This window comes from Bombus bifarius, unplaced genomic scaffold (genome assembly GCF_011952205.1).
Source record: "Bombus bifarius isolate JDL3187 unplaced genomic scaffold, Bbif_JDL3187 scf7180000007966, whole genome shotgun sequence".
NCBI lineage: Eukaryota > Metazoa > Arthropoda > Insecta > Hymenoptera > Apidae > Bombus > Bombus bifarius.
This window is the reverse complement of record NW_022884352.1, coordinates 386908-407652: the sequence shown is the minus strand read 5'-3', so window position 1 is coordinate 407652 and position 20745 is coordinate 386908. Positions and strand designations below refer to the sequence as shown.

The 20745-nt window shown below is 49.6% G+C and overlaps 1 protein-coding gene across 5 annotated transcripts in view; it reads left to right on the top strand.

Annotated features, from left to right (window-relative positions):
* The window catches only part of LOC117204671, a 258060-nt gene that overhangs the window by 47942 nt on the left and 189373 nt on the right, over nt 1–20745 (top strand). For all 5 annotated transcript variants that reach the window (XR_004487117.1, XM_033442289.1, XM_033442303.1 and 2 more), the window contains one exon: nt 16964–17102. Coding sequence is in view for 4 of the 5 variants with exons in the window: in XM_033442289.1 (XP_033298180.1) it covers nt 16964–17102 (139 nt within the window). In the remaining variant the exon portion in view is untranslated. The remainder of the gene's footprint in view (nt 1–16963; nt 17103–20745) is intronic.

Below are 20745 nucleotides of genomic sequence, written 5' to 3'. Positions count from 1 at the left end.
GATCCTCTGCACCCTCGTTACGAGCCTCAAATCTCTTCGAATCAACGGGGTCGCCGATTTCACCCCTTCTGTATTCTTTTTTCCGCCTTCGTCCTGTTCTGCTCTGGTTCACTCATCGCACACCCTCTGTCGCGCTTTTCGGGCCTTTATAAAGCTGTGAACGCGTGATAATCGAGGACGTCGCTTCGATTGGGGCGATCTCGCACCTTTGTCGACTGTCGAACCGTTATGCTATAACGAGTCAGCGATGGTTAAGTTGGTTGAAGTGGCTGCTGGTTAAAGAGAACGTCTCTCTCTCTCTCTCTCTCTCTCCATGCTCCTCGTTCCTCGCCGTATATCCGGTCAGGATACCATTGTATGCACTTGTCGCCGCGTAGATTCGTGTCATTCACGGTGGTCCCGATACTCTTCTTGTCGCAGACGAAACGATATCGATGACGCTTTACTCGTTTTGCCCGTGTTTCCATCGTCTTCCTATCGCTCTCGATGCCGGGAGCAAGTGTTGACGGCGCTGTAAATTTATTTAGGTTCTCATAAGCGCGGTTTCTCATAGAACTCGTGTCGCGTACTTTTCCCAACGTTATCACGGAACGGGATCGATCGCAACGAAAAAGCAAGAAGATTTATTCGCAACAAGTTGTCGGTATTGAGATCTCCGACGTGGTAATCGTTGTGCAACTTATTTTACCGTGATTAGCATAATTGAATCGATCGTAGACTTACAGCTGGATCGACGATCCTGTTTTATCGGCGCGCGATATATACCCCGTGTCACGATTAGAAGCGAAGTCGTATCTCGATCTGGTGGCAATCCGGGGAACCATGGACGCCGGGACGCCTGATGCTTCCAGGCGTCTCCGTTAGCGGGCGCCACTCTGCGGTTACGGGGTAACACCAGCTGGATTCGTTTCAACCCTCCGTGCTGCTCGCTGCTGGAACCTCTGTCCACTCGGCGTCCGACTTTCGACGAAGCTGTTGGCCTGTGTCAGAGCTCTGTCCCTCAGGGTGAATCTCGCTTGGCAGTATCTATCGATCGTCGAGTGAATGTTCGATCGTTGAAAGTTTAGATAGAAGACATTGGAGCGATCTAAAGAGTCAAAGTAGATTCTAAATCAAAATCATCTACTTGTCGGACAACCGGCCCGACCAATTGAGCTATTCAGCTCGTCGACAGATTGCTTCTCGCTTAATGGCTACCGTTGTAATAGAGTAGTCGGTGTTTTTATTAACGTCGTTGGAACCGTGTCGTTAACGCCGATAGCTATACGTCAAGCGTCGATGAGAAATTACGAGAATCGCGACGAGGCGTTGATGGAGGCCTGGTGTCCGACATCGTCGTGGTGCAGGAACGCGAATTTATGACTCTCCATCTTCGGTCGGTAGTTACTGTTGAAACGGCTGGTAGACGATAGCCGAAGCAATGTACGGAATCGCATCGCAATTATTCGCATGGTGAATAGTTTATCAGGCGATAGGGTCGTTAACCTAATGGAAACGGCGTTAAGGCGAGGATCGATATGGTGCACTTCGTCGCCCGACATCCTTGCCGAGGCCAATCGCGAGAAAACGGGCCGTGAGAGGCGAGAAAATCCGCGCCGGCTCTAATAGCGCGTGAATACATTTAATGGACCCATTTGAATTATAATGGCCGATCGAGATATTCCGATTGGCAGTTGCCATCCGACAGATCTCGGCTTGTTTCTCCGCTGCCTAATCTTTTTCAGAGATTAGAAACCGGTACGCTCTCTCGACTGGGTCCCGTTATTGAGCCATTATCGACTTTTAAAGTTCCTACGATTATGATGGAGCACGGTGGCGCGCGAGCTTTCCATCGGTAACCGAGGAAACCAGATTTTTCAAAGGCTCGAGCCGCGAATCGACACGACGTGTCGCGTTACTACGGGGATTATGATAATTCGTTTCGAAAGATTCACCAACACACGCACGAAAATAGGTGACAGATACAGAGACACCGTGTGACTCTCGCGCGGTTTACGTTACGAGTGCGTTCATCGTCGCGAGATACGTGCGAACGTTATTTTTTTTTTTTTTTATAGCGGCAGCGAACGTTATAAAACGGCTCGTAGCTTTTTATCGACGTTAATTCCGCGGAAGTACGTCGTAGTGGGTAGTTTTACGACGAGCTTCGCGATTCGCGCGTCGAATTCCAGATTTCTGGTTGACCTCGTAAAAACATCGAGAACGCTGTTTATCCGATTTCACGGCGATCGAAAGCAGCGCGACGCTCGTTAACTCTCGATTAAGTCTAGCAGATGTTATTCGCGAGTCGCCTCCGACCGAGTCGCTTCGGAATATATCGGAATAAATATTCACCAGGACTTTAAAGCCGAGGATCCGAGTCCAGACGGAAGTCGAGACGCAAGCTCTGTGTTCGACGTTGCAATCGATAACGTAAATGTAGCCGAGCGAAGCAGCGTCATATCGCTATGGGCTAGGATGGTGGTCGTTAACGCCGTCGAACATAATTATTTATAATTTATTTAATATCCATGTTTTAACGATGTTAATTACACGGCAAGGGGCGCTCAGCGTCGCCGCTCCGACGTAATCACCCCTCGGGACGTTGGCGCTCCAATCTCTCGCTACCTTCAAAACACCTGTACTCCTCCTTCCGCGTGTCTTTCATAATGACTTCGTTCGCTCCACTTCCACATGCTAACAATTGTTACCTCGACACGACACGTTCCTTCTTCCTTACCGCGATACCGTAGGAGATGCTTCTTTTTCTTCGTTTCTCTCTCCCTGTTTCGTCGTCATCGCGATCATTACGTACTTGTATATCTGGAGAAGAGGCATAGGGACGCGCGCAATTTAGGAAACGTCGACGGAACGTTTGTCACGCACGCGAGCCATCGTTTTCGATTGCCGACGCTCGCTAAAATCGACTGTTTATTTCAACGATCGATAACGAGGCTGTGAAATTCAGCCTTCGATGAGAACGGTTTGTGCGCCATTGGCGCACGTCGCCCGTCTTAGTTACCTATAATGACGGTAAATTACCATCCCTATCACGCCACGTTCCCGTGACTGCGGTGAGGAACGACGAAAAATCGGGACGCGTGGGTGGCTGAGGTAACCGTGGGTCCTCGATGTCCGAGTGAGTGTCGAGCGTATTCCATCGCGGGCGAACAAACCGTAGAACACGAATCACGTACAGAGACACAGGGATACGCGTGTTGAGTAAATCGACGAGTTAACCGCGTCCTGGTGCAACGATCCCCTATGAATAATCGACACTGTGTTCACCCGCGTTTGCTTAACTCGGTGGGTGTACAAGTGGGTGGCAGACGTGGATCATAGGATTATCCTGTTCATGTCGTTGGACGTCGTTGGACCCGAGGACCATCCGTTATTGTTTCGATCGTGGGACTCGAGGACCGTCCGCGGGAAAAAATGTTGGGTTTAGCGTTGCGTGTAAATTAGAAAACCGATTTGTTTTTTCCTGTTTGCTGTCGACTCGGCTCTTTGTTGGACGCGTTGCGACCGTTGTAGCGGATTTGCATCGGCGTTCGATCGCAAACGATAAGACGTAGGTGTGATCATTGGTGCAACGGTGTGTCCGACCGCCGACACGCGTAGCAACACGAAGCATATTGTAAAATTCCATGATTTATTCGTCGAGCGTCGACTTTTCCGATCGAAATAAATTCCACGAGCGGACGGGATTCGTTAGGCCGCCGTATCGACAAGATCGGCAGAAATATTCGCTGGATCGGCTTTCGCCGTATTTATTGCCTCCTTCTCGTTTTGTTCTTCTCTTCTGGTAGCGTGCGAGCGTGAAAACTGGATCAACGACACGGGGGATAACCCGGTATCCTAACGAGCGACGCGCAGTTGCGTTGTAGCAACAAATAGCCCAACGCACCCGGCTTATCCGCTTCCATTCGTTTCGATCCGAGAGTGTCTGGTTCATTATCGGTCGCAACGCTCGGTTACATCTTTTAACGAACGTGTAACGAATGTCCCGGACGATAGGTCGACAGATAACGGAGCAAATGAAATTGTCAGGGACGACGAGGCGGATCGAGTTAACGATAGGTGCTCCACTCCTCCGAGATTCTCTCGTGCGTGCTTCTGGAACATCGTGTCGTTTTCTTTAGCTGTCGTTTAGCTAGATAATAAATACGATATAATTTTACGAAGCAAATTGAGAGTTGCGCAAATTTACTTCGTATTTCCACGCCGTTATCCGCTTTCATACCTCACTCTGTGGTATAAATCGCGAGCGTTTTCGTATTTAAGCAACATCGTGGAACTCGTATACTGCCGATTGGATTCTGGGCCGCGATAACGTATCGATCTGCCAGCTACAGTCCGATGTTTGGCTAGATAATCTCGGCCAGATACACAATAGCCATATTTTCACGATATTGTCTTTAACCGTTTCCGCGTAGCGAGAAATAATCGCGCACACGTGAGAGGCATACTCTCCGTTGCGTATAGTTTACACGAGAAGATAATGCTCGCTCTTTTAAGCATTCTCCTCGGTAAATTATGCTTATCTCGGCTCGCAGGTCCAGGTATCGCCAGGCGGATACCTGTCGCCGCGATGACAAACGCGCGTTTGTTCATTATTTTATCGGCGTCAAACGCGCCGTTTCGAAATGTCTTCGAATCGCCCCTTACATTGTTAACCGTTGGTTCTTTTCTCGACCGCGCTCGACCTTCCATTCGACCATGTGGGAACGAACGATCGGTGTCCCTCGATCGGCCACAATAAAAACGCGACACTCGCGATCCCTCGCCGGATATTTATCGCCGGTGAGATTACAGTCGAGTAAATAAACAGTAAATTATCGTAAAGGCGGTGCATGGCGCAAGCGACGCGCGAATACCGTCGATCCGTAGAACCGATTCGAAATTTACGTTTCTCGTTGCCCGCAACGCGACGCGGACGTGGCCGATAAAGAGTTCCTTCGATTCGATCGAGCTGTTCGATCGTCGCTGAGTTCGGCCGAAATTCGCAGCCACGAAAGGCAACTTAGGCGAGAAAATGCTCGACGAGGGAGAGACGAACGGGGGCGGTAAAAGGACGAGGGAAGGACGAGAGAAGCGGGGAATGCAGCAGGCGCGTGCATTGTGTCAGTTCAGCGAGGTATCGTGTACGACGCACAAGCTTCGTGGAACGAGGATCTCGTGCTTCGTGGCGTGTCCTCATCCACGTACTTGGCGTATATCGCGTAACAGAAGTCTGAAACGGGCGGCGGAGATAGAGGAGCGCAGCATGAAGCGAGTTTGCTTCTGCACGAACGATCGGACGAGTGTCGTGCACAAACAACCGGATGCGTTAATTTCTCCCCCGACATACTTTTCCTCGTCTATGCACCGCGTTTCTCTGAGAAGCGACTCTGCCGAATGTGAGTACACGATGGTCGATGATACCGTTTCGTATAGACGAGAGCCCCGGCAATTTATCTTACTTTCAAAACGTAGCTCGCTCGCCGAGGCTAATCCCGGTGTATCTTGAAGAAGGACGACAGGAAGCGGGAGCCGTAGTCGCGACAAGTCGGACGCGAGAAATGGGAAAAATGCTGATAGGAAAATCCATCGGGTTGTTAGAGGTCTGTTTACGATTAAACTCGGCTCGCAAATCTCGTTCGATACTCGCGATCGTCTCTCATGGCAGAGATTTGACCGGATGTGGCGAGGTTTCAGAAGGTGTCCGGCCTCGTCGGTCCGTTCCGATACATCCAAGCGTGTAACGCGCGTACAAATCAATTCACGCGGAATGTCTGGTGCCGAGCTTTGGACTGATGTTGATGGATAAACGGCTCGTGACCGGTTGATGTCCGATTTGTCATCGTACAATGGATGTATAAGCCGCTGCGAGAAATAACGCTCGTTTTTAGATCCACATCGCTGGGCGCCATTTACGACAGGGAGGTGTCGCGCGGCCACATTCCGCGGCATTGTCCTGGAAGCGGTATCCCGCGGAGCAGCGGTATAGAATCGCGGGAATCCTATACGCTCGGTGCAATTTCGATTTGTCCGCTCGATATTCGATAATCGACGTTCGTTATACGTCCTTCACGCCTGGATACTTCTTTTATGGGCGTTCCAAGCGTCTTGCCCGCTGCAGGGTGTTTCGCCGTAAGCTATTGGCGAACGCGCTTCCAGATGCACGTTTCTTGCACGATTTGAGGTCTGCGGTTTGGAATCCCCGGGAAAGTCGCGCCGTTTTCTTTGTCCTTCCGCGGCCGTGTAACGATCGCGCGTAAAGCCATTGGCGCGCGTCGGCCGGCCGAAATCCGACGCCCGAGTGAAATATCCTAAAATTATGCGGTAATATCTGGCTGCGACATACGCGGGCTCCCGAGGGTGCGGTGGTGCCTGCGTCACCTGCGAGAAAGGAACAGAGGAGGATACGACACGACAACGGCCGCCCTCGGGGTCCCAGTGCCGGTGCTTTTGCCTCTGGTTTCCTCGCCTCCTGCGGTGAACATTTTCATAAACTCCCTCATAAAGCATATTCCTATTCTTGCGCCCATATTCTCGCCGGGAGGCTCGGCCTGGTATTAATTATACCCGAAGAAACGCGTAATCCGATTGTTTAAATGGACGCTTGTAGCGTGTGGCATGTGCGCGATCGCTGTGTTCAATCAGCGTCGGTTTGTTTAGGTGCGTTTGTTTAGCGTTTTAAGAATTATTTTTCGAGGAACGAAAGATGGCCGTAAGTGGTCCGAGGGACGGTCGTTCCAAGTTAACGTAAGCAGCTATCTTTGGTAGCGTGTCACGGAATTAATTTGTTCGTGACAGATGACGAGAAGAACGTCCCTTTGTATCCTTTCGTGGGCGACTGCATTTCGTAAGCGGTCGATGAATACGAATGAACGACAGCTTTGTCCTGTGTTCCGTGATTCGCGCGATCACGATCTCCGGATCTACGGTGCTCGTTGTTTCGTCGCGATCGTGTGACATTACTCGGTGGGATTTATTCGTCGCCACGTTTCAAAAACGGCTGTCAGACGATTCTTAAGTGGTATCTTTGCTCTTTATCTCGTCGTTTGTAATATACCTCGTATGGATCGTTCTCTGGACGAACTCTGTTCGCGAAGTACTAAACGTTTCATCGACGAATGCGTTCCACTCGGTTGCATAAAAGTTTCCAGGGACTTGTTACGATCGTCATCCGGCTTTATGGACGCTAGTAGTTCCGGCTAAGAGGGTGAATTCGTCCGAACGACGTAATGAAATGTCGTGCCTAAGACGCTATTGCGCGACAAGACAACGCACTTATGGGATCCTCGGAGTATGAGAGGGCGAGATGTGCGTATACTTGCGCGCTTACCCGTTTAGGGTGGTTGCTAAACATTCGTACACAACCGTCTCTCTATTACACGTACGTTTATCGCTACTTTGTGCGTCTCCTTTTATTCATCTCGCAACTATATTACCATTTCAACGAAAGTATCCTTGAACTTGCCGTCTTTGGAGAAGACGAACGGCGTATCCTTATCTCTTAAAATATCCATGTTTTTATCAACTCGATGATAAGCTGAAAACTCGAGGCAAATAAGAGGGAAGTAATACCAAAAGATCCGTCTTGGGATCGTTTCGAACCTCTATCGAAATCCTTTTTCCTTTCGAGCACGGAACTGCAGGCCCGCGAACGAGAATCCTGGGTAACGGGCAGGAAAACGATGAGAAAAGTAGTTGTCGGCGAGCGTTAACGTCTTCCCGGTCAGTGGCTCGACCGCCCCTTAAGAGGAAACCATTTTCTAGCAGCGAGATTCCCTGATCCAGACGGACAAAGGGTCAGAACCCGATATCTTCCGAAACATTCCACGCGAGGAAGAACAGAATCATATCGTTCCTTCTTGCTGCTTATGAAGCGTTACGTAAGCACAAAAAAGGAATCATTTCGAAGTGATAGACGAAGAATCTATCTCTTTTGAGATCCTCCGAAGATTATTTAACGGTTTACCCTTTTAAAAACAGGGAAAGGGATAGTTGGTATAAAAAATCAGAGAACGAGGAGCGAGAGTATAATAAACAAGGAGAAACGAAAATGAATAGATCGGTAGAAGAGAGGACGATAAAAGGAGCGAGCGAGGAGGGTAAAGGAGAGAAAAAGGTTCTTTAGGGAGAAGGGAAATGGAATAAGAGACTACGTTGAAACCTAGAATTTATCGTGACCGTGTTGTTAAGGTGAATCGTTATCGCGTGGCTTTGTAAGGGCTTGGATTATTAGAATATCGACTGCATGATACGTCAGAAGTCTCGTCACGTGTCGAAGTTTGTCTGGAATGGGAGGAGGATCGAAGGCTCGTTAACTCCGTATTATCCCCTGACTTATTTCAACGACCCTGTAAGAATATTTGGAAATACAGTTTGGGAACCGTAATTCCACGGCTTTCCACGAAACTTTTTCTCCGTGATCTAACTGGTAGGTGTTTCTCGATTTGTTTCAACTCGCTACACAATGGCGTTAGAGGAAAACGGTGTCTTTAAAGTGGATCCCGATGAACCAAATTGCCAACGAATTAATCGACGAATGCCTCAACTGCAACGACGGAATCTAACGTCTGCCGCGTGTCTACGATCTGTCGCTGTCTCTCTTTGTCTAGCTCTTAACCACTGTTACTCAGGCATTTGCCGTCAATTTCGATCCATCGTTCCATCATCTCGAGGCTAAAGTGTCGATCGAATTACATTATGGCTCGTAGGCCGCGTTCGTTGCCCTCGCCTTCCGCTCTCCTCCCAAGAAAAGCCTATTGCATATGAATATAAGTATATTATCATAATATGACGCCTAGGGTGGCGCCTCTTCTGGTTCGCTGCTAGGGGCTCGAAATCCTGCGCTGCGGGCTTAGGCGAAAGGGAAGCCACTTTTACAAGATGCGTATGGATGGAAATCCTGATAGGTATCTTCTGGAATGTACGGCACGCTGTCTCGAGGAGATTGAGCAAAATAAGCGTCGATGTATATATATTGTCTGAGCACATACTTAACGTAAAGTATGCCCGGGTTCGTAAGAAGAGATGCATGCCTCCGTGCCGCTATGCTACGCGTGTACACGTTGAATATACGGAATGGAAACGGGCGTGGGAGAGAGACGCGTGGAGGGAGACGTATGCGAGAGACGTATAAAGTGGCTCGAGCCATGATAAATGAATCAAAGGATAATCTAATAATTTAGATGGAGAGATTACACGGCAGCAAAAGTTGCGTTCAACGTTACACGTATCACGGTGCTATTACTTGCTCTTTTACGGAGATCGTTCCGTCCTCGGTTTCACAGGAAGAAGAGTGGAAGAGAAAGGTTGGACTGGCTGGATTGCGATACAGGTCAGCGGCGCGCCAAGGATTAATTTAATTTTCACGTCGATAGGATGGCAGATACAACGCGAGCTGGTGCAATAGCCACGGGGATTGATTATCTTTCTCCACGGTTAGCGGTTGTTCGACAGCCGACAAGTCGCCGAACAATGCGATCCGCGTCTCGATCGAACGTCTATATTTATCCCGATGGCTCCCGACTGGATTTGTCCGTCAATTAACGGCCGCGCCTTAATTAACGCCAGCTCCACGAGCCCTTCCTCTCCCTCAGCTTGTTCAGATAAAATGTCAAAGGATGCTATCCGAGGACCCAGGTGGACACTCCGGGGAAAGAGAGAGCTCTTGGGCTCTCTTTACGCCGAACAACGCAGAGTAGATTTCACGTAATCCACCTGCCAGCAGAAGAAAGGAGTTATCTTGCTAGAACGATCTAACGTTTCAACAAACATGTCGCGGCAATTGTAAAGGGCAAGTAGAGCCCTAGACTCACGGACAATATGCAGATAAAAGAAAAAGGGATCGCTGCCCGGTGTCCTCCGCTAATGGAATAAATAATGCGGAACGGAGAACAGTTGCCTTAACTGCTCCATTGTGTTCGCCCGACTTCGCAGGAATCGAGTTAATCGTTTTATTATGTCCTCTGCCGTCTTTAAGGCCGCCCCGAAAGAAGATGGAGAGACTGCCGGAGAAAAAAAATTCTCCTGGCCAGAGATTGGAACCGAACGGACTTTAATTACAGTTAAAACGACAATGGCAGCAGACGACGATGCTCGTCGGGACATCGGCTTGGAGAGCATTCGTCGATAACTCGACCGACTCGGCTCGATTCATCGGTAGCGCGTTCCACCTGCTAAAACAACTTGTTCTTCAGCCTAAGCCCGCAGTGATTTAACAGCTGTTCGCAACAAACGGGGACACATTTTGCTAACGCTCTAACAAGTGCACCGGGATTGTCTTACGTGGTGTGGATGGAAAACGCGCTGGTAGCTGTAAAAACTATTGCGGTCGGCTGCCTGGTGAACGCGTTTCGAAGCCGGCAGCAGGTTAAATCAATGACCATTAGTTCGATAGCAGAGTTTTTACTAGGGTCCCTCGGTTGGCCCTCCCACGGGCCAGTCGTTGCTTCGGCTACCGGCTCGGGGGAGAACAATGGGCCACAAATCACCGCTGGAACCAGCTAAATCTCGTTTCGCGAACTCTCGGACGGCCACGTAAGTCCTAACGATACGCGGAATAAAAGAAACGGTTTCTTCGTCTCGTCTCCGTTCGGTCTCGCACCTTTTTTCTCCGCTACTGTGGTCGAACCAGGAGAATCAATTCGAACGAATAAATTCAATGGTTCTTTTGTGCCCGCTCCGATCGATTCCTTTTTTCTCGCGCTCGGCCCGGTTCGAGCGCGGCGCATTGCGGATCGAAAGGAGGACACCGTGATAAAACGAAGCAGTTTCCGTTTTATTATCGCGCTATGGCGCGACCGAGCCGCTTGCATCCGGTTTCAAGTTGGTCCGCAGCGGACCGGCGGATCGCGTTTTCCAGCGCGTCTTCGGTTTTCTCGCGCTACTTGCTTTTCGACTTAACGGAGCACACGGTTCTCGGGGCAGAAGGTTCTCTTCGATCGGGGATAGACGTCGGACTCGTTGTCGAGTTTTACTGCCCGTGGCCGGTAAAATCCTTCGCACGAGATCATCCCTGTTCGGACAGAAATATGGAGAACAACGATCTTGGAAGGGATGCAGGGAAAAGGGTGGGTGTTGCTGGAAACCGTTTACGGGAAAAATGTCTTGGCCGTTTGGTAAAAAAAAATTTCAACGAAGCCAGTGATGAGACTGCAGGCGGAAGAGAAATATAACGCAGTAGGGAATGGCGGGACGAGATAAAAAGAGAATGGGGTATCCTGGACGATTATCGTTATCATCGATGGGCAACGGTGCTACCAACCACAGTGGCTCGAGTACCTACTTACAGGCGCGAGAGCACGATACTCGGATATTACAGATATTTCTCCGATACGGGGGTGCGCGACGTGTGGCAGACGGATGGAAAAGGAAGAAAAAGAAGAGAAGGGAAACGATAGAGCGAGCGAAGAATAAGGACGGAAGAGTGGAAAGGGCGGAGAAAGTCGGGTTAAGAAAGAAGAGACGTCGCTGCATAAGCCCGGGGGCTGCTGGCGTGCCGATACGATCTGATAGTCTATTTATCATTCGCCGCGCTTACCTTCCTCTCCACCCTTCGTTTAGTTTTCACGGAGTCTTTACCTGACGGTCTTTACCTCCTAGCCGCGTAACCACCGCGTACCTCTCGGCAATCGCGTCGACGCGACGTGACGCGCGAAGAGAAAAGACCCAGGAAGAAGATGGCGTTTCCTCGATGCGAAATTATGCGAGTCGACGATGTATCGTGTACACGAGGGCAACAAATACCGTAACACTATTGCTGCGATATCAAGGATTGGATATTCCGTTGTTCATCGAACGACAGGATACCCTGGTCCCTCGTATACGCGAAATGTTAGCGTGTTCGACTCGGAGGGATATCAATGCCGAGTTATTTCTATCGTGACTTACGTCGGTTCTTACTGGTTCGTGCGATGAATACGCCACTGATACGAGACAGAAGGACGGGGAGGCAAAGAGAAGGATATATGTTTGACGACTGGACCCGATTGTATCGTATAGGCGAGCACGGTTAGTCCAATGGCAGATCGATATCGCGACTCTTAACGGATTTACGACCCGTCTTATCTCACAAAGGTACCGACGACCACGCACCGCGAGACCACTCGGATGTTATCGCTTAACGATTTTGTTCTGGACTTTACCTGGGTTCAATGCCAACGATTGTCCGACGGCTATGAGGAACCCGCGCACGACCAATCGCTCGAGACGATATCGTTTAGATATTCGATCGACAGCGTCCGGATCCGACCTCTTTTCTCCCTTCACGACTCGCGAAGGTAGCGTAATCGTGTCCAGACTCACGTTGCAAGTGTATAACAGCGCAGAGAATATCGATACTCCGTTATCCCGGAAGAATTAGAACGTACAGAGAACGTCGGTTCGACCAAATAGCTTGCGAATTGCTAGTTTTTCTAGGAAGCAGTATCGAAACCTTCGAGTTGGAATACCAACGAATCCAGCGGCGCGTCGCTCAACGAGATCCTTTTCGTAGAACTTGAGAAAACTCGACGCGTCGATTGAATTTCAATTGCTCAAACAGTCTGTCGAGTAACGCTCGAGTTTCCGCGGCAAATTGAGTTTGTTACATGGATACACGCGGGGTCGGAGAAATTTTTCGAAACTGCTGCGAGGAAGTAGGAACGGAACGGTCGAGACGCTCCGCGGAAGTCGAACCTAACCCGATGGATGAAAGTCGTCTCGTTAGCCGGTAATAGCCGACATCGGGAACGTGCGAACGAGCTCCGAGGCGGAGTCGCGAGATCTCAAGGATCAGCCTCGCGTTCGTGCACGATATCGTTTGAACCGACTTCCGTGGCGCGCTCCACTCACGACCGAGAGGGTTCTTCGATGCGGATCTCGCGGCTCGAAACCGCGCATTACAAAGCATTACGCGGCGCGTACTAACGCGCGGTGCCTCGCGTAATCACCGGATCGTTTACGCGAATGCGCCGGCAGGCCCGATTAATACGCTCACCGCGAGCGGGCTGAAGCTACTAGCGAGAAGCTGGTTTCCCGATAGACGAGGCTAGAAACGTTGTTGCGCCGAATGGGCCTCGCCGATTTACATATCGCACATGTCGGGTACTTGTCTCGAAGCATTTGCCTCCATGGGCTCGAATTATCATGAAAACCTGCGGTGCTTGGCTGCTAGTCGGCCGTGAAACGCATCGGCGGGGAGACGCCACGATAACACGCACGCATGCACGCACGCATGCACGCACGCTGCCATGTTCGTACACGCATACCTATATCGAACGGTTATCGTGGAATTCGTTCTCTGTTCTCTGCCTTTCTGATTCCTCGTAAACGCAGAGCGAACTCTCTCGAGATTTTGCGGATACCTTCGACCAAGGGAAGAAGTCGGTAAGCAGAATTGGCGTTTCAGTTGCTAACGTATTTTTTCTACCAGTTGGACGTCGTCTCTAAGTAACAACGTTCGATCGGACGCGACGATCGGCTGTATCGAGTTAGCGCACGTACAGATGAAACTTGGTAATGAAACGAATCGGTTCTAGTATAATTTTCTCGTAAAGAACACGCGATATCGGGTTCGGAATAGTAATGAAGCTTGCACGGTAGCCGCGCGTTAGCGTGACGCGGAGATTGCGCGTGGCTCGCGACTCGGCCGAAGGGAAATAGACTTTTCACCGTGAACGTTCGTCTACGGGGCCATTAGCAGGCGAGCCGATCGTACGTTATAAACGTAACTCTCGACTCCGATGCTCGTCGCCTCCTTTGGAAACAACCGGTTAACTGTATACGTTTCTGAAGTCTGAATCGGAGGATCGGAGAGCGGCCGATTTTATTCCCACTAAATACACGGATTTGCGTTTCGCACCAGGGCCGTTTTAATGGAAGTCGGCGTTTTATCGGCCATGAAAATCGACTCGCTCCTTGCTAAGAAGATTATTTATGCTCCTCGATTTTCGATGTTCTTCGAGAAAAGTCCCAAAAACGCGCGTCGCGTATTCATCGGTTGCGAATGTTTTTTGACACGATGCTTCATACGGAGATTGTAAATCGATGGTGAAACGGTAAACGACTCTGACCAAAAAGCGGTTGTTTTACCGAAACACGGGATCGTTATTCTTCGATTCTTTCCGAAACATCGATCAGCGTTTATTGATTTCTCGGGTATCGAAATCGCCGTAAAGCCGTGCACGGCGCTGCACTCACCTGCTGTGTTAGTGGCTGCCTGTTGCCTTAACGACGTTACGCGGACAGGTAGTGAACGAGAGTATCCGTTAAACTATCGAGTTTATCGTGCAGAAGATCGTAAAATCTGGCAGGAGAATCCTCGCGGGCTCCCGATTCTACTGCGCTCTCCGACAGGATGAATTATGGCCAAGGCCGAAATTTGCCGAGGCTCCCTTTTTATCATTATTCTTCCTGGCCGGAAATAAAACGATAGCCGGTGTGCTCGACTTTTATCGATGCTAGCTTTCGCCTGGTTTTCTCGGCTAGAAAGCCTCTTCCGCTCGATGGTTTGTTATTTCGAGCGGGCGTCTCGAAAACGAGACGAAATTTTTCGTCCAGAAACGCGTGAATTTCCGTGAGAAAGTCCGCCGTCTGACACGTAGTAGGACACACCTGTGGTAACCGTGGACAACGAAAACGTACGATTGGTCGAGATTTACCGCTGGTCGTGGGTTTGTAAACCCTGCGAAGACCCGTGTAGCCCGAGAGATTATCCGAAAGAGTGGTGGTCCGTTGCACGATCTATTCTCGACCAGAGTTTGTTGTCACACAGTCGCGTACACCTTCCGCGGCCCTCTTTCTTCGCTCGCATATGGCTACTCTTTCTTGTCGTACTATTAACTCCCACACGGATCTCGCTTGAAAGGGTGAAACAGAGAAGAGCGAGCCCTTGTCGTGCTATGGTACATCTTGAATAGGTAAAGTCACTCGCGCAGGAAGGAGCGTGCATTTACAGGAAGATAATTAGCACAAGTGCCATTGAGCACGAAAAGCAGAAGCTGGGGAACGACAAAGAACGAGTTCGTGGGCTGTCGGAGAACGGTGTGTACAACCTGCTGAAACATCGCGATCAAAGCGCGACGATGTTGTTGTTCGAGTTGCTGTCGCGGAAAGCTGGGCTTCGCGCGAATTGTCAGCCCCGTCGCCAGTTATTTATATACCCGTTTCGAGGTTTCGTTAAAGGGTCCATCGGCCGGGGAATTCGCACGCTTGAGGAGGGTCGAAGGCGAGAAACGTTTCTGATATCAGGAAACTGGCGTTTAACTCTCGTAGAATAGTCGACGATATGGTGGCTCGAAGACGGTTGGGCGTCGATCCGTGGAAGGGTCGATAATTTCGTCGGTTTCTAGGCATCTCGAGCGTAATTTAACGCAAGGCCTAGAGCGGCAGCTGTGCCTCGACGGTGGCGGACACGGGACCGCAGAGTCACGATAAACTCTCGTAATTCACTTACGCGATATCCTGCCAGCGTATAAAGCCGTCGGTAAAGCGCGGGCACGCCGGGTAAATTCCGTATTGAATGCGAATACCCTTTTCGTAACATTCGTATACGCGTGTATACGATTATTCATACCTGACCATTGTACGTGCTCAACGCAGGATCTATCGTGCGTCGTAATATTCATCGGGACGGACAACAGATGGAAATTTTGATACACCGCGCGTAGCCAGCCGGCGGAGTAATGGGTTCCATGTGCGTGTAATTCCTTTCAGCGAGAGAAAAAAACCGTGGAAAAAAGTCGTCAAGCTTCTAGCTTACTAATAGCGTATTAGGAGACGCGATGCTTGTTCTGCCTTGAAGAGGAGTTAATCAAATTCAATTTGTTTTTTTTTTTTATCATGTTGGTTTATTTGTTGAAAACTTAAGTTTCTTTATTCGCGATATATAGTCTTGGAAAATGGTAGTTACTTATTGCGTATAAAATCTTAGAGGATTAGAGATAGGTGACACGGTCGATCGAGATTCCGGATGAAGCCAATCAAGGTATCGCGAACGATAACCATGCGGAACGTAATGATCTGGCGGTGGCACGATCCGTATTGTTGTCGGTCTCCTAATTGCGAACTGTTTCAGCGTGCAATAGGCGCGACGTGCAATCTGGCAGCGACGATGGTCGGTGACGGTGGTGATGGTGTGGCGGTCGCACAATAGATTCGGTTTGATGCATTGCCGGAGCGCAGGAGACCGTTAATTTCGTGCCCTCCTGGCCCACAAGCGCGGTATCGCGCGCCGATTGCTGTTCTCCGTCAAACGTCGTTCGCGTTAATAACTCATCGAAGTAAATAATAGTGTTTGCCAAGATAGGCCAGAGAATCCCACTAACCCGTAGTTTGTCACCGCCGAGATTCCAAAGCATCGATCGGTTCCTCTCGTTAATACGCGCCCCGTTTATGTCGTTAATACGACCAGTCGCGTCCATCCATTGTAAACGGACCATATCGATCGCGTGCATGTAATCGCGGGGAATGATCGACGAGACCCGAGCTACGCGCTAAAGGGTTTCGAAAAGAATGTAACGTGGATGAAATAGACGGCGTATATTTGAGATAGACCCTGGTGGTTTGTGGAAAACCGAATGCTCGTCTACGGAGTTGGTTAAACTTGCGACGACTCGAAGGAGAGACGAGCGTGACAAAGCAAGGGTTAGAATTGCATTTTGGAACGTGATTCCCAGCTCGGTGATGCGAAACTTGGATGACGCGAGACTGTACGGTGTCGTGAAATATTTGCTTTCGAGGAAAACGATCGTACCACGTAATAGAGGGTCTCTTTACACGGCTAAGACCGGTTTAATAATAGGTTTAATTACGAGCGTGATTCACGTGCCAGCTTGTCTAATATTTATGTTAATGTACTCCGCTGCTTCGCCGGTGGGTCCGTCTCGTCCGAGAAACGTTCCGATCGCTGTCATCGAGCGTAATCACGCCCACGGCCCGCTTATGCGGCCAACACGGTTCCCAGAAACGTTGGACGATGCTCATGTTCGTTCTCTCGCGTTTGTTCCAGAAACAATGCCAACGTCGACGCCCCGGCTCCGGTGCCGGCTCAAAGGAAAGAGCCCCACGAAAACATCGCCCGGATAGCAAAGCGCTATCTCGACGATAACATGCAGCAGGCGTGGATCAATCCTCGTCTAATATCGATGGTGAGTGAATATAAATGCAATAATTATACGCCACGTTAGACGATGATACCGGTATCTAACGTTCTCACGTTCCTGTCCTAGTAAATCCATTATCCCTGGTAGACACGCGTTCAGCTGTAATTTCAACCGGACAACAAATTAGTTTGTCCACGAGAAACCTGAAACGTCGACAAGTTTTTGCGACAATTTCGCTCCGCGGAAACTGCCGAACGAGTATAGTAATTAAACTGCGAAGCTCTAGCGGTACTCCCAAGGGAAACTCGATTTTTTTTTTCAAGTCCTATCCTTCGTTTTCGTCTTGCTCTTTTTTCCTTTTCCGTCTCTTTCGCAACTTTCACAAATTTCGTTGAAATTTCCTGAAACCAAGAGAGACCTGCTCTGTCGCGCGTCTATACCGACGTTTCGTTTATTAATCCAGACAGTCGGCTCGCGCCGCAAATTCTCTATCTCTACAACGCAATTTACGTGCCTCAAAGCGTTTAAACGGTCGCACGGATAGGTAGTTAGAAATAACGAGTAGTAGGCGTTTGCAATATCGCGGGAATAAAACTTGTCCAGAGTCGGTAGAGTCGGTCGAGCGAGCAACGATGCTTCTCATTTAAAGTCCACCGACTAGTCCGGTCGACTCGGCATTCGAACTGGCCCCCAAGATTAAGATACGCATACACTTGCTCAAGATTCGCTGTCAAAGACGTATAATCGCGTGCACCTTGTAACGCGTTCTTCTCTCGTTATTTTCTACCCACGTTCTTTTGTATCGAGCAACTCGTTTCACGACTCGATCTCCAGGGAAGCATCGAAAGTGGAAAATTCGATAGGAAATTTACGTTTCGAGGCAACTATCGGCCATTTACGGACGCGTTAGAATTTTCATCGGACCGGTTCGCAAACGGTTATTGAAATTCCGCTTCGCCCGTTCCACTTTGTACGCGATATATTCGGATGACGGGACGCACTGCGTTGCAGAGTCGTGTTGCTATATCGGCGTCCACGGGAGATTGGCATTCACGCGGTAGACTCGGCTGCAGACAAGTAGAACGAGTGGACGAGTCATTAAGCGAGCCAATAACAAACTCGTGATCCACATAACCCTTCGTTATGTCCGCGGCCGTTATTAGCCCATGCTAGCCAGCAATCATCGCTGTGCCAGGTACGATGAGTCGTTTCGTAACGCCGGGGTCCAGCGCGAAGTCGTAATTTTCTTTTCTTTCCTGCTCCTGCTCCGGACCTTCTTCCCCGCCCTTTTCTCTTGTTCTCCACCTTCTTTTCCTTGTTCGACCGTGGACTCCTCCTTGCCACGACCTTACGTAACATCTTCGACGTGTTTCCCTGTGCTTGGCCGAGTCGATAATTCGACCTGCCAGCTCGCACACCTGCGTGCACCGTGCCAGTGGCGTAATCAGTCGTATTCGTTTAGCCCTGTTCAGCCCTATTCCAGGATACTCTACTCGCGTTCGTAACTTCGTTCGAAGCTAGTCTTAAATTCGTTTTGTTTCGTCTGTCGACGATCCCGATAGCTGATAAAGCTCGCAGAACCTCTGTGTAATTATTCGTTGATCTGCCTGTCGGGCTGACGATACGATTAAAGAGACAGAGAAAAATCGCGCATAAATTCGACAACGAAATAGCCCGGCATCGCGGCTGTTCGCGAAGCAACGTCTACCCCGGGGTTACGAACAAAGTTACGAGTCACGGGAAATGACACGTCTCAACGGACGACGTGCCAGGCGGTGATGAGCGGCGACAGGCGACGAGCTACGCACGAAATAACGCACATTACCGTTTGCCATCGTATCTGATCGCCAGACGCGTATTTGTCAAATCGGTTAAAACGCGGCAATCCACGTACGCAGCAGAACGAGGCCGCCTCGCGGTTACGCTACTGTCGTCACACTTGTGTACGCGCGCGTGTTCACCAGTCCCGACAGGATTTACGATCGTTCCACGTTACTTATTGCTGCCAGCTTTATTAGCATAATCGGCCGCTCGGAGGATAGATTACCCCGTGAAACCGGATCATCGTTCGATCGGCAATTCGATCTTCCGCAGCAACGGCTGTAGCTTTCCGCGCTGCTCGACAGCACGAGTTTTGAAGCGTACATGCCGGTAGTCTACTTCCGTTAGCATCCAACGACGCCATTTGTTCGGTAGCTTCCACGATGAAACCAGATCTTAAATTAAAGCTTCGACTGGCGGCACCGATTGATGGCGCGACACGAGTGCACGCAGTGATTCGTTAGTATGCAGTTTATTAAGAAATATTCAAATCAAATGTAAAACTATCGTAGAACACCTGTCGACAACCAGGTGCCTGCAGGTTTAAACATCGATCACCGTGATCTATCGAAGAATGGGTAAAAAGGCATTTTTTTCAGGAATAGTTTTTTAATCTATATAGCACTTACGGCTTTGATTTTTATGAACTTTCGAGCTTAATTTACTCCGTCCTCTGATCTGTTACTTGGTCGAGTGCTCGGTGCCAACTCAGCGTCTACTTCGTGGTCAGCCGTAGTGGTCACCGGTGGTCACTTGCTCCAAAATTGTTCTCGTCAACTACGCTACTACTTTACCGCGGACAGTGTCCAATTCGTGGTCGTGCAACGATCGCTGGTGGACGCTTTCTACAAAATCGCTCTTGATGATTGCTCGATTACCGTGTGTTTCTGCTGGTTCCGGTTCCAAATAATTTTCGAGCGCAGCCTCTTTACTTATCGGTATGAAAACGTGACACGATATGTGCGAATTATACACGATAGATATCGTGTATATAATTTGCCACTTCGTGGCGAGATAGATAGCGTATATAATTTATCGCGTTGCAACCGGTTCTGAATTCCCGGTGACTTTCTTCTCTGATCGATAGGCATCGTTTCCGAAAAAACGTTGCTACAAGGAGACAAATTCGATTATACAGAGTTTACCCGATAGATTAATATTCGTACAAGATTGCGTCTTTCAATTTGCGCCGCGATTAGAATTATTGCGCGCGCGATGGGAACGAGGGCGTTAACGTACAAATAAATCACAAATCATGCGTTGTCGTCGTGCGAAGTTTCAACGCGATATATTTCGGGCGATTGATAGCGCGGCGAGGAAAGTTAATTAAGGAACGGACGAAACAAGATTCGTTCGTAGTCCCGTCAGCCATTTAATAATCTCGAAAATTCGCACGATTAGGAGAAGGCACAGGGAGCAAATGTGCACGTCGCTCCCTCCGTGTCTACGTTCGTCCACGTGTATCTATGAGGGCACACGTATACACAACGGAGCCGTCTATTCTGACGCGATTCCCCGAGTGCCCTGCACTCAGTTCCTCTAATAACAATAATAATAAGAAGGGATGGAGGCCCGTTTTAATCAGAGGGTCTGCCTGCCTGACGTGATTAACTCGAAGAGCTCTGGGAAGACGAGCAGAAACCGATGGAGAAGCGAAGAGGGATGAAAAAGGGGGAAAGATGCGGGGTGGCTGCTGTCATTTTCGGTGTTTATCATATCAGTGAGCCGAGAGGGGCTTGATTTCGTCGCCTTCGCGCAGCAAGATGGGGTTAAATCTTGGATTTCACGGCCGATTTGTACCCCCTTTCCAACATCCTCTTTCCTCCGTCCCTTTTTTTCCCGGCATTGCCATCGAGCGCTCACCACC